This window comes from Apteryx mantelli, chromosome 1 (genome assembly GCF_036417845.1).
Source record: "Apteryx mantelli isolate bAptMan1 chromosome 1, bAptMan1.hap1, whole genome shotgun sequence".
Classification (NCBI taxonomy): Eukaryota; Metazoa; Chordata; class Aves; order Apterygiformes; family Apterygidae; genus Apteryx; species Apteryx mantelli.
In genome coordinates, this window is record NC_089978.1 from 58,883,099 (window position 1) to 58,903,989 (window position 20,891).

Below are 20,891 nucleotides of genomic sequence, written 5' to 3' on the forward strand. Positions count from 1 at the left end.
TGGCCCTACTTGTGAGGGAAGGCAGTGGCAGAGTGCAAGCTACTGAATTCTGTAGAAGGCATGAAAATCCAAGAGGTGTTAACACAGAAATTCTGCCTGTGCTTTTAGAAAGTGCGGAAAGGGCCAAGTTGTCATATTTCTTTTAAATTCTTCATTTTTTTAGATTCACTGTAGTGTTAACAATTGCAGTTCATGGCAACAAACAGCATAAACTGAGATGTCCTAAATATGCTTCCAAGAGAGACGGAATTACATAAACATTTAGAAGCTGGAAACGGAAAGTGACACCTCTGACTCCACTAGATGTCAGCCAAGACTAAGCGACTGAGTGTTACAGACTTACAAATGGTTGTTTTCTAATATGGAGAAGCTGTCTGTTGCTGCAAAATATACTGAACAATATTTTTCCATAGTTGCTTGATATGTGTAATAACATTATTTTGGATGTAGGTGAAGGAGACCATCTTACTCAGATTAACTTATAGTACTGTAAGGAAGGTACTAAACAAGATCAGGTTGGGTATCTGAAGTTCACTTACACTGTCAGGTTTTTTTAGGAGATTGAAGTTGCAGTTAGTGTTAGATTGTTTCCTAATAGTTTCCTCTGTGGTAATGTGATCATCTGTAGCTTTCTGCTTGAAGACTAAAAGGTATTTAAATACTTCCTTTCTTCCACCTCTCTAAAACTATAGCTGTGCTACCCTAATATATTGCTCTGCCAGTACAGAATTTTCCTTCGTGATATGTTCCTGAGGTTATGGATGTTTGCATCTTAAATAACACAAGCTATGGGGTTTCCTTCAGTTCCCCTCAATGTTTTTCACAAGCCTAATCAATTTACTTTGTTGTCTCTGTGTTCACCACTGTGGAAAAACAAATAAAATGGCTCCAGAATTTGTAGGTGTCTGCCCACATTAGTAGCATTGCTTCACTGTAAGCAAGCTAGATTAAAAAAAAAAAGTATATTTATTGGAAAACTGCATCATGGAGTTTCTTAATATTCTATTTTTTAAGCAACAATATTTAAGAATGTTTATGTTAGTATCTGTGTATAATACGTACTATGGCACAAATGCTACAGCTGAATTGCCTGTATGTCTTTAATCTAGACTCCTTGAGCACATAGATTATGACTTTTTTTTTCTTTCCCTGAAGATACCTACTACTATTCTTCCTTAGGATTCCTGTGTTAAATGCAAAACTTTGCTGTGTTGTTAATGAGAAGCTAGATATTCAGAGCCAGTGCAAAGGAAGACGTGGGACTATATAGCTGGAAGCCAGACAGGTTCATGGCAAGCCAATCAGCTTACTCATATTTTGTAACTCTTCCCTAAGCTTCAAGAGGAACGAGTGAGGAGGGGAGGGGGGGAAAAAAAAGGTCCTGAAGCAGGAAGTCCTGACCAGCCCTAGGAGACAGTCACATGCTCCATGTTCATGATTTCCAGTGGTGTGTTCTGTAACAAGTTTTCTGTGTTTGAGGATCCTTTCTTTAGCATGATAATGGAGAACATTGTAAAGCTTTGTTAAATAAAAAACTTATTGCTGATCCAAAGAATATAATTGTAAGATACATGTGGGTACAACACACTGCAGTAAAGAGTTGAATTAACTCAGACTGGCACGTGGTGTCTTCAGGTTAGCTGCATCTGACACATAAAATGCAAATAGATCCCATGGAGTTTTAGTGTCAGTCTAGCTTCAATTTTTTGTCACTGCTAATATACCAGCTAAGTGTTTTCTGAAGCAATAATGTTGCTGCATTATATTTATCTTTGTAGCTTTGTATGTGGCTGTTGTAATTTTTTGTGTATGGTTAGAAAGGTCATGTTGACAAAGTTATGAAATATAATGAAGTATGGCAGGGTTGAGGATTTTTTAAAGTTGTTTCTTGAATAACAGCATTAATTGTTTAGCTTGTTAAAAGGCTTTTCTCAGCAGAAAACTTGTAAATACTGGATATTTGACTGCAAATACAAGCCTGCCATACGTGTGGTTTTCATTACTTCAAGTAGGAATGAACTAAGCACTTCCTAGGTGCCAAAAATTGCTGGTTTTGAAGGAGTGAATTACTAATATCTTTTTGCAGATGTCCTGGGTGCAGCAAGGTGAATGTTGGAAAGTTTTTGTGTCAAGTCTTTGAGTTAGAAAGTTCTGCGGAAGAAGCCAGCTTCCTCACTTGTCATGAAGAAGAGAAAAATATAAATTCAAATGCTTCTAAAGCTCTGTTTGATGAATAGGATGAGGATCATGACTTTGTTCTCTTTAATCTTGCTCACTTGCAAAAAAGTGGGGGTTTTGCTTGCTCTGGAATATTTGCCCCATATACTGAGATTAGACTGTAAATTAAAAATAAAGCAGTGTTTATAGTAGTAAACCTGTGATAGAGAATTACTCTTTTAGTAATAAAGACATTCCCTGATACTGGCCTTCATTGCTTCCTGTAAAGGAAATAGCAGTGGGGTTTTTTTGCTTTTTGTAGTGAATGAAAGCTGCTGTAAAAGATGACTAGTGCTTGTTACTGGAACGTAAACTGCTTTACTTCCTGCACTGGAACAGCAGGTGAACTGCCAAACTCTAAATGCTTGGGGTTCAAACCTTTTGACAGTCCTTTGTATCAGCTATAAACATCTCCAAGGCTTTTGGTCTGCATGTAGCTGCTCTTGAAATACTTGTAATACTCTAGTTTGGGCACTGTCTTTTGCAGAAAGTGAAATTTTGATCAAAAACTTATTTAAATAAGGGGTTCTCAAATTTAACTTGTTTAAATGATGTCAAAAAAAGTGAGTTGACCCACAGCAGTAGTAGTGATTACAGCAGCTTCTTGCTCTGTACTGTCACGTGTGTGTCTGGAAGGCACACGCTGCTTCTAGTCTTGCGCTTTGCTCAAATGGAGGCAACACGTGACTTTCCAACTCTTTGCCAGACCATGGGAAAAGATTTGCTGTCTCCTGTAGTGAAAAATGAGAAGACTTTTTAGAGGGCGAGGGTTGATCTTGGTTGGTTCTATGTACCACTTTGACATGGTTAGCTTACTGGTGGTGTCACATGTATAGCAGTTTGCAAATACTTGCTCTGAATTGGGGAAATAACTTAAGTTCCCTTTTAGCAGGCTGCCTTTGCCTTGGATGCAGGCGTTACTGGTCCCACCTCCCAAGTATTGTCCCTAATACAAAGATGCTCCAGGGTCTGTATCTTCCATGGGCTGCTGCACTGTGGCTATTCAGAGATCTGCACCATCATCCTTGGTAGACACTGCATGTCTTAGCTCTCTGGCTTCTACTAACTGTTGCAGTCCATTTAAATCTAATGTTTACTGGGGACTGCGCTGAAAAGCAGTCACTCCATTCTGGAACATGTTCACCAGTAGCAATGGACTTGTCCAGCAGTCCTGAGTAGTGCACACCTTTAATCTGTGCATTGAGGCCCTTGATGAAGCACATGGAGGACTATTAGATTTGCCTTAGACCTGTATTAATTCAGCTGAGGTAGTTTTTATTTATTAATCCTTTACTCCTTTCTTAGTAATTTAAGACACTTGGTGCTTGTTCTTTGCTGACTTGTCTGGGGTCTGAAAAGATGCAAGCAGTTGTTTTGACTTGTCACCCTCGAGCTTAGTGTTTCAAAGGAGAATAAGGAATAATTGAATTGCAGTTCAGTTATTGGTAGTGATGTGACAGTCCTCTGATCACTGGGCAAAAGGATGGAAAAATTGTTTAAAGTAAACCAATATGAGAATATCAAACAACATTTCCAGCTATTTTCTGGGAGCTTAATGAACAGGCTTTTTTTCCTTAATTAACATCATAGATTAGAGTGACATGGCAAAATACCAATTACTTATTAAAAGCTTCTGCTGAATGTATATTTTCACTATACTGTAGCATACAAACACTTGATGGGCTTTGAACGATGGTTTGAAAGATTTCCCTTTGTTCTGTTACTGGCCAGTTTGTGCTACCTAAAATTATCTAGGATGTTTCACTCAAATGGGTCTTTGTTGCCTGCCAGTGGGAGTTTATTTTAATAATCCCCTGTAGCATTTGTTTTCCGTATTCCACTGATGTTTTGCTGCAAATAAGCTACAAGAAACATATTGCGATTCTAAGGAGCACAGTGTTTTCATGAGATGAGTGAAGGATGGTCAAAGTAAGGGAAAGAATGATTGAATGTGAGTTTTTTGAGAGGTGTTAGGGAGACTCAGTAGTGTGACCTCAGTGGTTAGTGGGAGGTCTCAAAGAGGAAAATGAGGCTTCAGCCATGTGGTGGATGAATGGATAGTAAGATGAAAGTACTTATGTATACTTTCTTTATTAGCGCAAGTAGATAATACTATTACTAAAGAGACTGCTCAGTTATCATGGTCAGAAAATGTTTGTACATTGGTATAAGGAGCCTACAAAACAGAATGAGAACTACTGGCATGTAATACAAAACTGAAGTTATTGAAGTAGTATTAGACATGATGTTCTTGGATTTGTTTATTAACAGATTGTCCATGAAAATTCCCTGAAAGGAGAGTGATGTTTTGAGTGAGGTTTTTTTTGTAAGTATTTGACTTTAGTAGAAAAACTGTTTGTGGAAAATAACTTGAATTGATTCAGTTTAAATGGAAGCATGAAGTTATCTGTAGCAAAGGTTCCTGGTTTTTGAATTAAAGGGTTGAAAAATCAAGGGAGGAAACTAAGAAAGTCAGCTGGAACTAAAGAGTTCAGAACTTCTGAAAAAGGTTTGTAGTCCTGGAACTTTTTAAATTGACAATGCAGAAGTTTGGATGTGCTGCTAGCCCCAGATTTGGGGAGAAAGAAGATACACGGCAGTGAGGACTTACAGAGTTTCTATTCGAACCAGAAACATTTTTGAGACACCTATTGGGCATCAGCCTACAAAGAAAAAAATTCCAATCACACTCCCCTCCTGCTGCTGAGAGAGGAAAAAGTGTAAGAGGAATGTAAGAAATTTCAGGTTTAAATGCAACTTGATTTTTGGTAGACTAAATAAATAACTGCATAAGGTTCAAAGAGATCTTAAATGAAGAATCTAAAACAGAGGTGGGATCTGTGCATGCTTTTGATGTTGCATTTAGGCTTGCATTTGCTCAGCTTTTTTTCCTTTCATATATTTAAGTGTTAGAACCAGGGGAAATCTTGTTAAAGGAATTCTTAGGGCTGATCTTATTACATTACATTAGAGACTTAATATGAGCATTTCAAGAACTTGCTGATGAGAAAAATGTAGGAAGGCATCTTCAAGGTAAAGGAGGAAAGAGCAAGTACTGGATGACTTTGAGAACTCTGTAATTTTAGAAGAAGTTATGTGTTTAAAATGCAAGGTCATGCAAGTTTAATAAAAATGAGTTGAAGTCCTGCTGATCCCTCCCTTTAAAACTCTCTGGAAGACATTCTGATCAGCTGCAAGTGTGAAGCCAGTGTCTTACTGGAGCTACGCTAATTCTACAAATGATGTCCTGGTTTTGCAAGGGAATAAATGAGTCTTCCTGGCCCTATTTGTCCTCCTATGTAGTAGCAGAGTTGTCTGTGAGAATTTTGGTTTGTTTTTTTCTTTGAACATGTAAAGCTGCATATGCAAATGGAGGTAATTCCAACACAACTCCTCCTGCTTGGTCCGAAGGGTTTGAGAAAGGAGGGCCTTTAGAGACAGAACCTTAGACCTATATGAAGCCTCACATAAAGCAAAGTGCCGGAATTCCCAGCTGAGCCCTTCACCCATCTGAAGCAACTTTACTTTTTGCTATAGCCAGTCTTTCTGGGAAAGCATAATAATAATAAATGCAGTCATACAGTAATACTAGCTGTGACATCTTGCATTTGTTTCTGTAAAGAATTTATAAATATGTATCCTGCTTGAAATGGAGCATCTAATATGTTGCATGGATATACTTGGTAAATGGTACTGAGAAATCCTATGTTTAATAACTGTCTGCAAAGAGATGAATTAGGTTACAGCTGAGGAGGTCCATGACTTCCAGGAAGGGCCCTGTTGTTGTGTATCGTATATCGAATGGTAAATGATCAAGGAGGGTGAGGGGAGGAATTAAGAATTCTCTGATTTCTGACAACTTGTACAGAGGCCAAGAACTCTTTTCTTTCAGTTTTGGAGTTGAAAATGTTTCCAGTGGAATTTTAAAGCTCATTTTGCTTAATTTGCAGCTTCAGTCAGTTTTCCATGATATCTTTATTAATAGGACAGAGATCCTTGAACAAACAGTTCAGTCTCTCTCGTTAATGTTTGCAGCTCAAATCCAATCCCAGCAATAATGAGGAAAAAGAAGCCCAGTCTCAGCTGACAAAATCTGATGAGCTACAGCGCCTGCATTCACAAGCATTGTCTGCCTACCAGCAAGAGGATTACGAAGGCGCTATTTCTCTTCTTGATGAAATCTTGGCAGTAAGTGTTAAGTGAAATGGTACTGTGAAAGGGAAGTAAGAGCTTCCGTCTGACGTGTATTTTTGTTTGAACAACTTCTTCACCAACGTGAAAACAGTTGGTGTAACTGGCTCAATTTTGCAGAGCACCAGCAGTCCATAATGAAGTTGGAGAGTGAAAGCTGAGCACTAGCTGCAGCTAAGCTAAAATAGTAGGTCACTGTAGTTAGTTAAAGGTATGATTTCAGCCAAACTTCTATTGTAGATAACTTTCTTGATATGGTTTCCCTTATTCCATGGTTCAGTATTCTTGGGGAAGTTAGGGAAAAAAGCTATTCTCAAAGCAATGGTGTTTTGCCAAATAAAGGAGGCGTGGGTCTTTTACATTTAGGTTTTTCTTAAGCTATATGCAGGCAATTCATTTGTGCTGAATATCATACTTGATAGGCATATCTTCACTGTGGAGTGGGTGCTTTCTTCTCTTGAGAAAATAAAGTAATGAAAGGTCAAAATGTATATAGCTATCCATATTCGCAGCTTGTTCCTCAGATATCTATATTTGTAGATGAACCTCATTCAGTAAAGGTAGTCTGGTAGTCTGTTAAGTGTGAATAACTCAATCATGTAAGCATCCTGTGTCTTACAGAAATATGTATTCAGAGACAGTTAACTGCTATGACTTTTTACGTGCAAATTAACATTGTTGATTTGGGATTTATGATGCACTTCTATCTTTCAGTGAAGAAACTGCCAAAGTTTGCTTATGGAGAGGAGCATGGAAAAGCGGAAGAGACAAAAGCCTAGTTCTCTAAAACCATGGTTTAAAAACAAATAAAACCATGAGTAAATACTATAAAATGAATTATGCAAGGCAATTTGTTGCAAGTGATTATCCTTGGCCTTAAGTGACATAGTTACTTCTGTATAAATCTTTAAAATCCAGATACTGAGGTGAAGTCTGGCATAGCTGAAGCTTACCTGCAGTTGTCTTTCTAAAAGACAGCTGACAGCTTGGTTCTTGCTGTTCATTTCCCTCATTGTTTTGCAAAGATGCAGTAATTTATGATTTTTGAGGTTCAGCAGACTGTCCCAGTTTAAGCAGTGCCAGTGGATTTAATTCATCTCCCTGCATGAGCTCATTGAATCATTAAAAAATCTTTTCAGGCCTTTGTTTTCTATTTGGCCAGGTGCATCACAGCATCTACCAGGAAGCGGAGATGCTGATTTCATGTGCTCCGCATGTCGCTTGAACCTTATGCTATTGCAGTTGGCAAAATGAAATTAAATGGGACTGTTCTTTGGTGGAGGGGAGAGAGAAGTGAAGTGTTTATGGACCAAAGTCAAGCTTTCATTTTGATTTCTCAAGGTTTGTGTTTGGGATGCAGAGCTTCGGGAACTTCGAGCTGAGTGCTATATAAAGGAAGGGGAACCAAGTAAAGCCATTAGTGACTTGAAAGCTGCTGCCAAATTAAAGAATGATAACACTGAAGCCTTCTATAAAATCAGCAGAATATATTATCAGCTTGGGGACCATGAGTTATCACTCAGGTAATTTTACTGTTTATTGTATTTGTAAGAATTAAGACAGAAAACGTAGTGTGACAAACTCCGTAGTTCATGATGAGCCGTGAAATATCCCTGTTGTCTGTTTTGGCTGTGGGTTTTTTGTTTTTTTGTTTTTGTTTTTTGATGAAGTAGCAACTCTACTCTGAATCTAACCCTTTTCAGGTGCTAAGATCTGGCAGTGAAGGCACCATGCTTGTTCTTTGCAGGCCAGCCATCAATACTTCCTAGCATCTTGTTCTGTTAAATAAATGCCATAGTGCAGGTCTATCAGAGTTGCTTACATTTACTATTTTTATTCTTTTTTTCTCTTCCCTGGAAGAATATGCTTCTCTAAACTTGCTTTGGTGGAGAGGTTTTTTAGTTATTTGTTTTGATTCCCCTGAACCTTGACTCGAGCTAAATTTACTAAACAAGCAAAGGTAAGTCTTAGGGTCAGGTTTTTATTTTTAAGAGTGGAAATAAAGGGTTATAAGTTTGTGTGTGTGTTTGTTTAAAAAACAAAAACAAAAGGCAGTATCCAGACTTGAGGAGCTGGGGATCTAGAGCTAAGTCTTTCGTTCTTGCCGATGGCTTCCAGTACTTTGGATGATATTTGTAACCCCTTACCCTTTTGTTCCTCTTCAGTTAGATTTAGGTGTTACTCCCTTATGTCCCTGATCAGGCCTGTGGGATAACTACCCTTGCCCAGTCCAGCCTGTTCACTTCATATTCCTTGAGCTCAGCTGGGACAAATGGCATAATCCTGTTGTGTCGCGTGTGAGCAGTTTCTGTGAAGCTCATGGTCTCAGATGCATTACCTGCATCTCCAGAGTTCTCTTTCCAGTATAGTTTCTGCCACAAAACTTATTCAGTAGGAGGTGAGGGCAATTGAAAAAGCCTGAGTTTGTCTTGTCTTGGCAGTGTGTGGCAAAGGCAGGTGGTGCAAACAGCGTGTGACTGTAGTTACATGAATTTATTTTATATCTGGGCAAAAATATATATGCTCGTCATAGTAGATACCACCTAGCCAACTTGTTTGCATTAGAGATCCCCTTTCTAGAATATATTTAATCTCTGGAGCTTATAGTCCACTTTGTCCTGTGAAATCACACAAGGACTTTCCATGCTAATAACCAAATGTAAGGTTTTATAAATGCACTTGAGAGAGCTGTTTGAATAATGTTATGGTATTAGAATGAAAGAATAGGTATCTTTCCTTTATTCTGCTCTGATATTACTTTTTGCATCCTAAGATGTACTAAGAAAGGTAGAAGTCTTATAGCTCTTGGATTTAGTGGGTAATTAATCTAGTCTTTCTCTTATTTTCTTCCTCTTCCCTGTACAGACTTAATGATTTTTCACATTTTGTTTCCTTGCTTAAGAGTAGTGTAGCATTTTGTTATCTTTTTCTGAAAATCCCACATTGATTGTGTAATGATGACTCTTTATGAATAGACAACTTTTATTCCTTAATGACTGCATTCTGGAGACTTTTAAAGACCACTGTCTCTTTAAAAGGATACCTGCCTTAATCAAGGCCTGATTAAACAGTCTTCAGAGTGAAAAATCAGGCTAAGTTTTGGTTGATATTTTGTGAAGTAGAGTTTTGGGTCTTACCTGAACTTTGTCTGTTTCAGGCAGTGTTAAATATGCTTATGCATAAGTTTGCTGTAATATATCAAAGTTAAATGTACAGGAAAATTACAAATGATTGTATCTGCTAAAAGCTGGATATAAATTATTTCCCAGGGTATATTTTTTTCTGCTGTTTTTCTGTTACTAATATAACTCTTTTACAGTTTTGTAATACTTGGCAATGCAAAATAATTAAAAGCAACAACAAACGAATATTTCCTGAGTTCAGGAAGACTCTCTTTTCACTCACTTTAAATTCTTGGAGTGAATTTTTTTGAATGAAGGAGGGAAAGTGTGTAAAGCAGTCAGTCATTGTTCTGGATAGCTTATAGATACTGCATGGTGTCTTCATATGGAATTCCATAATGTGTGGTGGTTTTGTTTTTCCTCCCCCATGTGAAAAGTGAAGTCCGGGAGTGTCTGAAACTTGACCAAGACCATAAGCAATGTTTCTCTCTCTATAAACAAGTAAAGAAACTCAATAAACAGATTGAATCAGCAGAAGAATTCATCAGAGAAGGCAGGTAAGTGTTCATTCTATAGAAAAGGATCGCTACTGAGGCACCAGTTCATTATTGACTGAAGAGCTGTTTGAGTGATGCTTTTTGCATCTGTCGATTGAAGTGGATAAGTGAACACAGCTCTCGAATTATGATTAAAATAAATATTGACTCATGCAGTGACAATCCTATTCTAAATCCTTGTGATGCCACTGTCTTACCTTTGCTTATCTAACTTCTTTGCGGAGAAGATGAGGATAATGTTTGTCAATTCTCAGATACTGCAGCACCATATCTTTAGACTTTTGCCTTAAAGATACACTGCTGATTTATTACTGCTTTTAGTCTGAAGACTAGTCTTTCATTTAACCCAGTATCAGCACATTTTCAGGGAGCCATCCAAGAACTAAAAGCTTGAGTTGTTTCTAGCTTGTAGCAACCCAGGAGTTCAGTCACACACTAACATTTTTAGGTAATACTTTCTGATGCACGTCTTATTAACTGTTGAACTTCAGCCTTCTTAAAACTGTCACAGCAAAATACATTTTACTATGTGACTTGCTGAGAAAAAGGTGGAAAAAAACCCAACTGCCTTGTTCAAACTGGTGTCAGGAAATTTTTCTTTCCTGTCCCAAAAAAGGCAAATAATACAGTGCTCGCAGCATAGTGCCTGTTGTGTCTCATAGCACAGAAAAGGGAATGGGAATATAATTCCTAAAGTGGCTGAAAGTTTTCTTCATAGTGCTGCCTCGCACTGGACCCCTAAGGCTGTTACAGTTAAGATGCATTGCTAGAAAGATGTGAAAATCTAAATTTCTCTGACAGCAGTCTGAAATAGTTATTAAACTTCATGATACCGTGCTCATCTCTGCTTAAAACAGATATGAAGATGCTATCAGTAAATATGATTCTGTGATGAAAACGGAGCCAGAAGTCCCAATTTATGCTACTCGTGCCAAAGAAAGGATCTGCCACTGCTTATCAAAGGTAATTCTACTTCTCTGTCCCTCTGTAAGTTTCTTTCTTCAAAAAAAAGAAAGAAAACACAATTTGGAATTTTTTCCTCCTTCTCTTTAGAATCAGCAGGCTACAGAAGCCATAAAAGTTTGTACAGAAGTTCTTCAGCTGGAACCAACAAATGTGAATGCTTTGAAAGACAGAGCAGAAGCTTATTTGTTAGAAGACCTATATGAGGAAGGTACAGTTATCTACAGTTCCTACATAAATTTGGGGGACCTTTAAGATGCAGTCAGTGTTGCAAAAACTTTTAACATGCACTTTGGTTCTACACTATGTTTTCACCTCTAGTCAGTGCTAGTAATTACAGATTTACACAAGTATCTCCTGTTAAATTTATCTTGATTAGTTTGTGGTTTGCACTTGTTCTAGCTTCAGCAGAGTTGTCTTTGAAATGGTGGGTTATGTCCAGGATCCTTTAGAAAAGGATACAGCTTACTCAGGCTTACTTAAATATATTTTAAATAATCAGCAATGTCGAACAATTCCATTTATAGGTAAATGGTAATAATAGTAAGGGTCATATAAATCCATTGGGAGGACTCTGTTTTAATGCCTTTGGATGTGTTAGGTGAGTGCTTGGAGAAATGGAAGTACATAACAGCATGAAACAAAATTGTTTTCTCCCTGGCATGTTTTCAGTGCAGGGGAAGAGATCACACACTGCTTCACCTCCCTGAATCCCTGTAATGCTGCCAGGAACAGTAACTTGAATCTGCTCTTGAGATTGCATTTGCTGTACAGGGTTTGCGTGAAGTGTGTACTGGTGTGTATTTCTCTGTGCGTGCGGACTGGCAACCCTTAACATGGGACTGTATCTAGCAGTCTGAAACACAGCAAGAAGAACAGCAAGCACTTTAAAAATTCAGTGTCATTAAATTTCTGAGTTTTCTGAGAAAGATAATAGGATGATGAATGTATTGAGGGGCAGAAAACCCTGGGATGCTTCACTGGAGGTTGCTCACTTCACAGGGAATAGTTACGTAAATTGCAATGCATATGCAGTTACTGGTGTGAGTTTGAGGGGAAGTGACTGGTTCTGTTAACATAACTTCAAGAGGGGCAAAGTGCCCTGCATGGAAAGAAGTTATTGTGGAACCTCACTTTTCTTGAATTATGGAATTGTGCTGATGAGGCTGTAAGGGAGGAATCTCACAGGGCCGGACCTGGAAAAACAACTAAATGTTGTTGTGAGCAGAGTGAATGATGATGTTGACTACAGACAGAGGCAGGTGGCATGGGGAAGTCCTAGTTTGTGGTTATGCTTCATTCTGCTGCTCTTCATGTGGTCCATGATGCTAGAGCTGAGGTTCAAATTTTTCTGGATACCCTTTTAGCTGACTGAGAGGCTGGCTCCACTGGACTTCCCCCTGCTGTAGCAGGCATGCTTGCTGCTGAAAGTTGCCTGCATAAACAGTCTTAGAAGTATCTATTTTCCAAGCTGGCAGTGGCTGTAGTTCTGTGCCTTTTGACATCAAGAAACCCTCTTCTCTTCCAAAGAGCATTAGCAAGGAGAGTGATAGCCGTTTTTCTCTCAGATCAACTCTGTGGATCTTCTGTGACCTGTGAGAGTAAAAATCAACTCTAGAGCAGGGAAAGTGGCAAAAGAGCTGAATCTTTGAGTACTTAATTTTCTTTTTTTCTTTCTCTCTGGAATTTTCTTGCCAGCAATTTCTGCTGGGATCGTGCCAGACCTGTTGCCCGTTCCTTATTTTCCCCAAAGACAGAGTACTATAGGACTGTTACTTGGTCCCATCTACAGCCTTGGAAAGTAGGAACTAATTGGCGTCATTGAGTGTATGCCATTACATTGTTTTGTAACCTCTTTAAGAGTACTAAGTGCTATTGTGCTATAAGAATCTTCAAAATTTAATGTGGTGAATCTTGTTTCCATGAAAAACTAGGCCAAGAGTGAGACTTGGACAATCTATGTGTTCTGCCCCCCCAGTGCTCACTCATGCAGTAGTTCTTGAAGCCTTGGGCTGTTTCAGTCAAATGTGATAAGGAATAGGATTTGTAGGCCTTAAATCTGCTGGAAAACTGGTTCCATTAATTTTAATACTCATAGAACAATTCTCCTTCTCCACTTGCTGGTACTGGATCTTTAGCTTCACAACTGAACAAAATTCTCTTCAATTTAAACATTCATGAACAGCTGTTGTCATTAATGGCACACTTGGATTTCTTTTTTTTTTCTTTTTGGGAAACTAATCACAAAGATGCTATTGTTCACCTTTTCAAATGAACTTCAGAAGAAAGATATCTGTTTTCTTCTTTTCTTAGGCCTCCTTGATTCAAGTGCCTGAAAGTGAGGTAAACGGGACTGGTGTTCTTTCAGGCACTCCTGTTCATCAGCCCTGTAGAGTTTGTGCCTCAGAAGTGACCTAGTGATGAAATAGTCCTTCCCTGCTGAGGCCAGCAAGCTTTTCGCTTTTTAAGAAAAAGAGGGGAAAACAATAGCGTTTCTGAGAACAACTGATAGCCTTTTTTACAAAGGACCTGATTAAAAAACAAAAAAAAAAAGATGGAGGGGAAGCTTATGCCAGGACTGTCTTCCTGTATTTTTTCAGGTAGTGTAAGGGTGTTTTCTTTTTTTTATCGATTATTTAGAACTGCAGTCTCAGCCTAAAAGCAAGTCTCAAGAGGACCTCGTGGTGATAATGCCCCCTTCAGGCATTTCTCCATCTTCTTCTGTACTTGGATAAACTCATTCACTGTTGGGAAAATTGGATTTACAAATGAATAAAGAAAAAAAAACTCCCTAAAAATAGTTTGAGATCCAGAAGACAAATCTACATCAGATTACAGCTTGTATGAAGAGTTCTGATTTAAGAAAAAGGTGCACTGATAGAAGAACACAAAGAAAATTAAGGGTGTTTTCCTCAGGTTTGAGTCATCAACTTAAAGAAGTACAAGAAGGGTAAGCCAAACAACCCTGCCCTTTGCGAGTCCTCTTAATAGATGCATCTTGTGCTTCTTACAAGTGGATGGAATTGATCTGCTTGTTTTCTTCTAAATTGATGAATCTGAATTTGGATCCTTTTAGCATTATACTCTCTTAAATCTTCATCTACTTCAGGTTCCTCTACAGTGAGCATGTCTTGCAACTCTTGCAAATTAGAGATAAAAAGCCTTATAACAAGGTAAAGCACAAATGCACAGAACCAACTCAGTGTTGTGCTGGAGCAAATGCACCCTTATTATGGAATATGAGGAATCATGGTGAGGACATACCTGGGAGCTGGCCGAGCTTATTTCCAGGATTGGAGCCTGCTGTGCTTAGCCTGGCCTGGTTCTGCGCAAAGGACCCTGCTCATGTGGAACAAGCTCCCCCTCAAATCCCTGTTATTCAGTATATCCCTGCCTTCTTCCCACCCTTGACAATATCAAGTTGGCTGTACTTTCCAGTACAGCTTCCATTAAAAAAAAGTTACAGTTCATTAATGTTAGTCTGCCTGAAGGTGTCTTCATTTATCCTTCAGTGTTAACTGCAATAAAATGATGGCTGATTTTTTTTGTCTTGGCTGTAGAGAACAGTGAAGAAACTTAAAATCATAGCCTCCATGGTATTTAAAGGGGTAAACTGATTCTTGTTCTTGAGAAAATTTCCAGATGGCGGCACCTATTTTCCTGTTTAAAGACAGGTAATTTCAAAGTACTTAAAGATTTGAAGGAAGTTCTTGTTAAATGTTCAAGATGCAATTCAGAATGTGTAGCTGCATTCTGATTCCTATTAAATGATTTTAATTACTCTATAATCACGTGGGATCCAGGACTTGTGTATGAAGACAGATGTGTAATGAATTGCTTTCTGGCTTACCACATAAGTACAGGAGTCCATCTGTCTGTAAAGTACGTAACACAAGTTTTACCAAAGAAAAAAAAACATATCACATTTATTGCTTCACTTCAAAATTGCTCAGGAAATTCTTCTTTTTCCCCACCTTGCTACTGTGGAGGAGACAGTTTCTATTTCAGACAAGAGCATCACTGGTTCAGTTATTCACTTAAAATAGAATTGGCATGGACATGTTATCTACTTTTACTCATATTTGATAGAAGAGTAGTTTTGCATATGGAATAATGGCCAGTCTTGGTCACTTTATCTTAAAGATTCAGGCAAGATAGGAAAGCCAGCTAAGATGGTTAAAGATGCATTGCAATTTGTTTGAGAGACTGTAAAGACTCTGGTGATGAGAGGAATCACAGAATGGTTGAGGTTGGAAGGGACCTCTGGAGATCATCTAGTCCAACCCCCCTGCTCAAGCAGGGTCACCTAGAGCACGTTGCACAGGATCGCGTCCAGGCGGGTTTTGAATATCTCCAGAGAAGGAGACTCCACAAGCTCTCTGGGCAACCTGTTCCAGTGCTCTGTCACCCTCACAGTGAAGAAGTTTTTTCTCATGTTCAGACGGAACTGCTTGTGTTTTAGTTTGTGCGCATTGCCTTTTGTGCTCTCACTGGGCACCACTGAAAAGAGTCTGGCCCCATCTTCTTGACACCCTCCCTTCAGATATTCATAGGCATTGATAAGATCTCCTCTCAGTCTTCTCCAGGCTGAAGAGTCCCAGCTCTCTCAGCCTTTCTTCATAGGAGAGATACTCCAGTCCCTTCATCGTCTTTGTAGCCCTTCGCTGGACTCTCTCCAGTGGTGTCACATCCCTCTTGTACTGGGGAGCCCAGAACTGGACAAGCTCTTCAGATGCGGCCTCACCAGGGTTGAGTAGAGGGGGAGAATCACCTGCCTTGACCTGCTGGCAGTGTTCTTCCTAATGCACCCCAGGATGCCATTGGCCTTCTTGGCCCCAAGGGCACATCGCTGGCTCGTGGTCTACTTGGTGTCCACCAGCACTCCCAGGTAGTTTTCTACAGAGCTGCTTTCCAGCAGGTCAGCCCCCAGCCTGTCCTGGTGCCGGGGGTTATTCCTCCCTAAGTGCAGGACCCTGCACTTGCCTTTGTTGAACCTCATGAGGTTCCTCTCTGCCCACCTCTCCAGCCTGTCCAGGTCTCTCTGAATGGCAGCACAGCCCTCTGGCGTATCAGTTTTGTATCATCAGCAAACTTGCTGAGGGTGCACTCTGTCCCTTCATCCAGGTCACTGATGAAGAAGTTGAACAGGGCTGGACCCAGTACTGACCCCTGGGGGACACCGCTAGCTACAGGCCTCCAACTAGACTCTGCACCGCTGATCACAACCCTCTGAGCTAGGCTGCTCAGCCAGTTTTCAGTCCACCTCACTGTCCGCTCATCTAGCCTGCACTTCCTGAGTTTTCCTGTGAGGATGAAGGAGAGTTGGATTTGACTGAGGTGTTTAAATGAAAAAGGATACTAGAAACTTGTTGCTCCTTTAATGTTGTGGGACAGGATGAAAGGAAGAAAGGATGCTTTCTGAAATAAGAGGCCAATAAAAGGTAGTGATCCTTGTGTTAGCTTGTGAGGTATCGCTGCTTTTAGAAATAGTGCCTAAAAGGAACTGTAACTCACTTAACATTCCTTGAATTAGTAATAAGTCTCTTGCTTTTGTAACAACCTTTTTGTGGTGAGTGAAGCTGTCATCCTGCTTCAGATACACCTGTTCCCAAGCTGGTCTCCTCGGTGGGGGGAGGAAAGAGGAAAAAAGCTCCTGCATTGGAGAATGCCATCAAAATTTGCATTTCCTCCAACTGAGAGAAAGTGCAGAATGTGCTTCCTCTGAGGGTGTGCAGCACTAGAAAACGTACCTTACCACATATTTAACATTTGCAGTCTTTAAATGAGTCAATTTAAAAAAAAAAAAAAAGAGAAAGCTAGTACTGTCAGTGCAAATATGTGACCCCTAAGCGGCTTGGTTTCCAGCAGTGATGCATGCTGTAGATGATGGGATGCTTAGTGAAGCTGAGCAAATCTGATACACATTCCTCAGGACTTTGCCATGGGACCTTCCCTTATTACATGAAGCAGATTAAGTACACTGGTGCTTAGAATTACTGGGGCAGTAAGGCAGCATAATGAAATCCCTGCTTTTTCATTATTTTTATCAGTTTCAGTAGCATATATTACACACGTACACTGGTATAGGCTTTTGATTTTTTAAATGACTGGACAAATTGTTGGAAATATCAGCAGAAAGTGAAATGCTTTGTTCAAGCAGCAAATCAGAATGCCCAATGTTGTGAAAATGAACAGGAAGTTTGTATTTTGTTTGTAATAGCATATAAAATTGTTGAGGCACTGGAAATACATTCTGGAAATTTTTCAATAACCAAAACAAGGTTGCAGTGGTATCAGATGTCTGAGTAATACAAATTCATTAGCACTTCCTGCTTTCTTGCTCAGAAACAGTGAAAAACAAATGTAACACCTGCTGAGAAAAAGCATCTGCTTGAAAATAATCTGATGCAAGTACGTTGTCTAACTTGGGAAACCTAGGAGACTTGGATCTGCAAATGAGACTTTCAGGATTATAGCAGTGAAAGAAGAGCATTCTCATTAAACAGAGCTTAACAGTTGCTCCCCTTGATGAATATTGGTATCAAAGAATACTTAAAATTTGTATCTTTCATCTTCAGTTATCATTTATATTAATGTTTTGCTTCAAAAAATGTATAGAAGCAGGATCTCTTCAAAATACACAAAAGCATTACAGTCCCTCCCTTGTTTTCATTCCTGAGAAATGCAATTCTTAAAATAGAAGCAGGAGAGCATGTCTTTGAAATAAGAATTAAAAATATAACTCTCTATTATGTCTTTCACTAACAGTGCTACATAATTAGTATTATGTAAATGAACATACAGGTAATCTGAAATTTATATTTATTGTCATTGAAGAGGAAGAGTTTTGTGTGGATCGAGCGCAGTGTGGGAGAGGAAGAAATTTTAGTATAAAGATTTTGTATAATGCATTCTTCAGTTGCACAGCAGTATTTGGGACTAATTGATTGTGAATTTAGCTCTTCAAATACTGGTCGTTGAAACTTGCTGCTTGATTCCTGTTATGTCTGGGTTCCAGAGGCTTTTGTATTTCTCCATATGACTTTGCAACATCTAAAAATAGTTCTGACCTGCTGCTAGTAACCTCCCTTTTCTTCTTCCTTTTCCAAAAAGTATGATGAACCTAAAGAAATAAAACTATCTAATGAATAGGTGAAAGTTATAACTTCCTTTGCCCCAGGGTTTTCTTATTTGGGTGGGGGAACCTTAGCAAGTTAAAGTCGGAAGTTGCGCTGTTTATAAACTGTAATAGCAAAACTTCAGTTTTGGAGATGGCTTGAATTATTTAAACTTTGGTTTAAGAAGCTATGTAACTTTTTTCATTCACTTTTTCTGAAAAGCTATTAAAGACTATGAAACTGCTCAAGCCAATAGTGAAAATGACCAGCAGATTCGTGAGGGGCTAGAACGAGCCCAGAGGATGTTGAAGCAATCACAGAAAAGAGATTACTACAAAATTTTAGGAGTGAAAAGGTAAGATATTAATATCTGAGGTGTTTACTTGAAAGCTGGTTATTAAATCAGTATCTCTAGGACTGATCACCTGAACTTGTCGTGCTGCATGTTACTTTTCATTCATGTGTCTCTACTACCTTTACTTTCCTATTGTACTAGCTTAGCTGTTGCAGCACAGGGATGGGAAGAGGGAGGACAGTATTCAGCTTTAAAGGAGTTTTAAACAAACACTACTTAATGAAAAAGCACCATTGAGAAGGAAGGAAATAAATCGGCAAGAAATTTGTAGTAGAGATGATCAACAATAAGGTGAACAAATTGAGGAAAAAATGAAGACTAGAGCTGGAAAGAATTATGGAACGCAAAAAAAAAAAATTTGTGGCAGATACTATGATAGACTGGGTGAGTTTGAAAGGACTGATTGAAAGCGGTACCTAAATATGCTTCTGCCATTAACCTGGAGAAACTAATGACTTCTTTTTAATGATAACCAACCAAATGTTCCATTCTGAACTAGTACTGGTCACCCCTCTAGTCATGAACTAATTCAGTCTCTTTCTGCTTTTTGTGTCTCACCTCTTTAAATTCTTCAGACCGGGAGCCGTATTCTGAATAATAGCTCCTAATAGCATCTTTCCAAAGAAAGTAAATGTGTGATGGAGGAAAAAGTAATTTTTGTTTAATGTAGTAACCTGTTTCCTCTGGTTTTGTGTGAAGTGTCTTGAGTGCCATCTGCAAAAGGTTAACTAGTAACAGCTTAATTTTTTGAAGCCCTTAATTCTGTTTTATTGTTTAAAATAAACCTGTAGATTCAGTAGTGTGGCACATGAACAACTAGAAAACTTGTAAATTATCACAATTTTGTCCACCTAGAAATGCTCGAAAGCAAGAAATCATAAAAGCTTACAGAAAACTGGCATCCCAGTGGCATCCTGATAACTTCCAGAGTGAGGAAGAAAAGAAGAAAGCAGAGAAAAAGTTCATTGATATAGCAGCTGCTAAAGAAGTCCTCACTGACCCAGGTAATGGTGGTTCATATGCTGTGGCTTCATTTTTTTTTACATCAGTGTAAAATGCAGCAAATGTAGGTCTTAACAAGTGTTAACAGCACCCCCCCCCCCCCCAATATCTGTTTTGAGAAGGCAATGCCCAATTTGGATGTAACTATCTGTTGTCTGAAGTCAGATAAAAAAATTATTGGATTTCTCCCCAGCTTTGGACTGTGCTTCAAGATCAGTCTGTTATTGTACCTTTTGTCCCACCCTTTTGACCAAGAATGGTATTAAATCTTGAAAACGGTGGTTAATTGCTTCTCTTCTTAAACCAGTTCTGAGTTTGTTTTGTTGTCCATCATATATGTCACAGATATAGTGTAAGGCACAAGGTCACAACTAGATGCTTTCAATCACCAGAGGTAGAATTTAAAGGACCAGTAACAACCTGGAATTTTTATTGTATTTCAGTGACTTTTGTTTTAAAGATAAAAATAAAATATTTTAGAGGTCTCTTCTTAGGATACAACCTTGCAGAGGTTCCTGGCATTGCCCAGCTCTGTGTCAAACTAAATTTAGATAGACAGCCCCTGAAGTACTCCAGAGAAACCCTCAAAACTGTCCTTTTGTTGTTGTGTGTATCATAGCCTGGCTGAGCACTGCCCCAGGAGCAGAAGACTGGGTTCCCTCGGTCTGGGCTAGGGCCTGGCTCCTTGGGCCAGCTCAGTCAGCAGGAGCAAGGAGGTCCCTGTCAGGCCTGGCTGTTTGCTGGTCAGCTTTTGGGAAGGGAAAAAGGAGAGAATGCTCTTGGGAAGACCCCATGGCGCAGTGACTAGGACATCTGGTCCCTTAAACTGAGAGATACACTGAGGCAGTGGACCATTTAGTCTGAAGTGAAGATTTTTATAGAAAATGAGGTGGCGAGTTTATTTTGCTTCCCCGGGGGAAAAAAGCCTCAGCCAAAGCAGTCTTTTAGATTTGTCTTGCACTGTTCCTAGATGGTCACTGGAAAAAGAAACACATAAATGAGGCAGGTATCAGAAGATCCTTTTTATTTTCGCCAAATGTTTGGGGTCAGCTAAGTGATAGCTAAGTAGATGGGCTCAAACTTTCTCGGGGCAAGGAGGGAGCTAAAAGTACTGAACTGCATTACGAGCACTTTTGATTACTAGAAAACCATATTCTTTGTTGACGTGATCTTTGCTCATAATTATATATATGTATTAGGGGATTTATATGTTGGTAGTGTTTAAGATGCTGTTTGCCCTGTCAGCATTTCTAGAATATGTTCTTCTGTTTTCTCCTTGGCATTGTTCTTGATGTCATATTTACTGTTCCTGTCAAACCAACTGGGCAAAAAAATAGCACTGGTCATACTTGGCTTTCTTGATGAG

At 39.1% G+C, this 20,891-nt stretch overlaps 1 protein-coding gene across 1 annotated transcript in view; it reads left to right on the forward strand.

Annotated features, from left to right (window-relative positions):
- The window catches only part of DNAJC3 (DnaJ heat shock protein family (Hsp40) member C3), a 39,711-nt gene that overhangs the window by 13,886 nt on the left and 4,934 nt on the right, over nt 1-20,891 (forward strand). Inside the window, exons 5-11 of the mRNA XM_067293426.1 lie at nt 6,253-6,405; nt 7,750-7,931; nt 9,968-10,087; nt 10,945-11,050; nt 11,141-11,261; nt 18,391-18,523; nt 19,379-19,527. Of these exons, the coding sequence (XP_067149527.1) occupies nt 6,253-6,405; nt 7,750-7,931; nt 9,968-10,087; nt 10,945-11,050; nt 11,141-11,261; nt 18,391-18,523; nt 19,379-19,527 (964 nt within the window). The remainder of the gene's footprint in view (nt 1-6,252; nt 6,406-7,749; nt 7,932-9,967; nt 10,088-10,944; nt 11,051-11,140; nt 11,262-18,390; nt 18,524-19,378; nt 19,528-20,891) is intronic.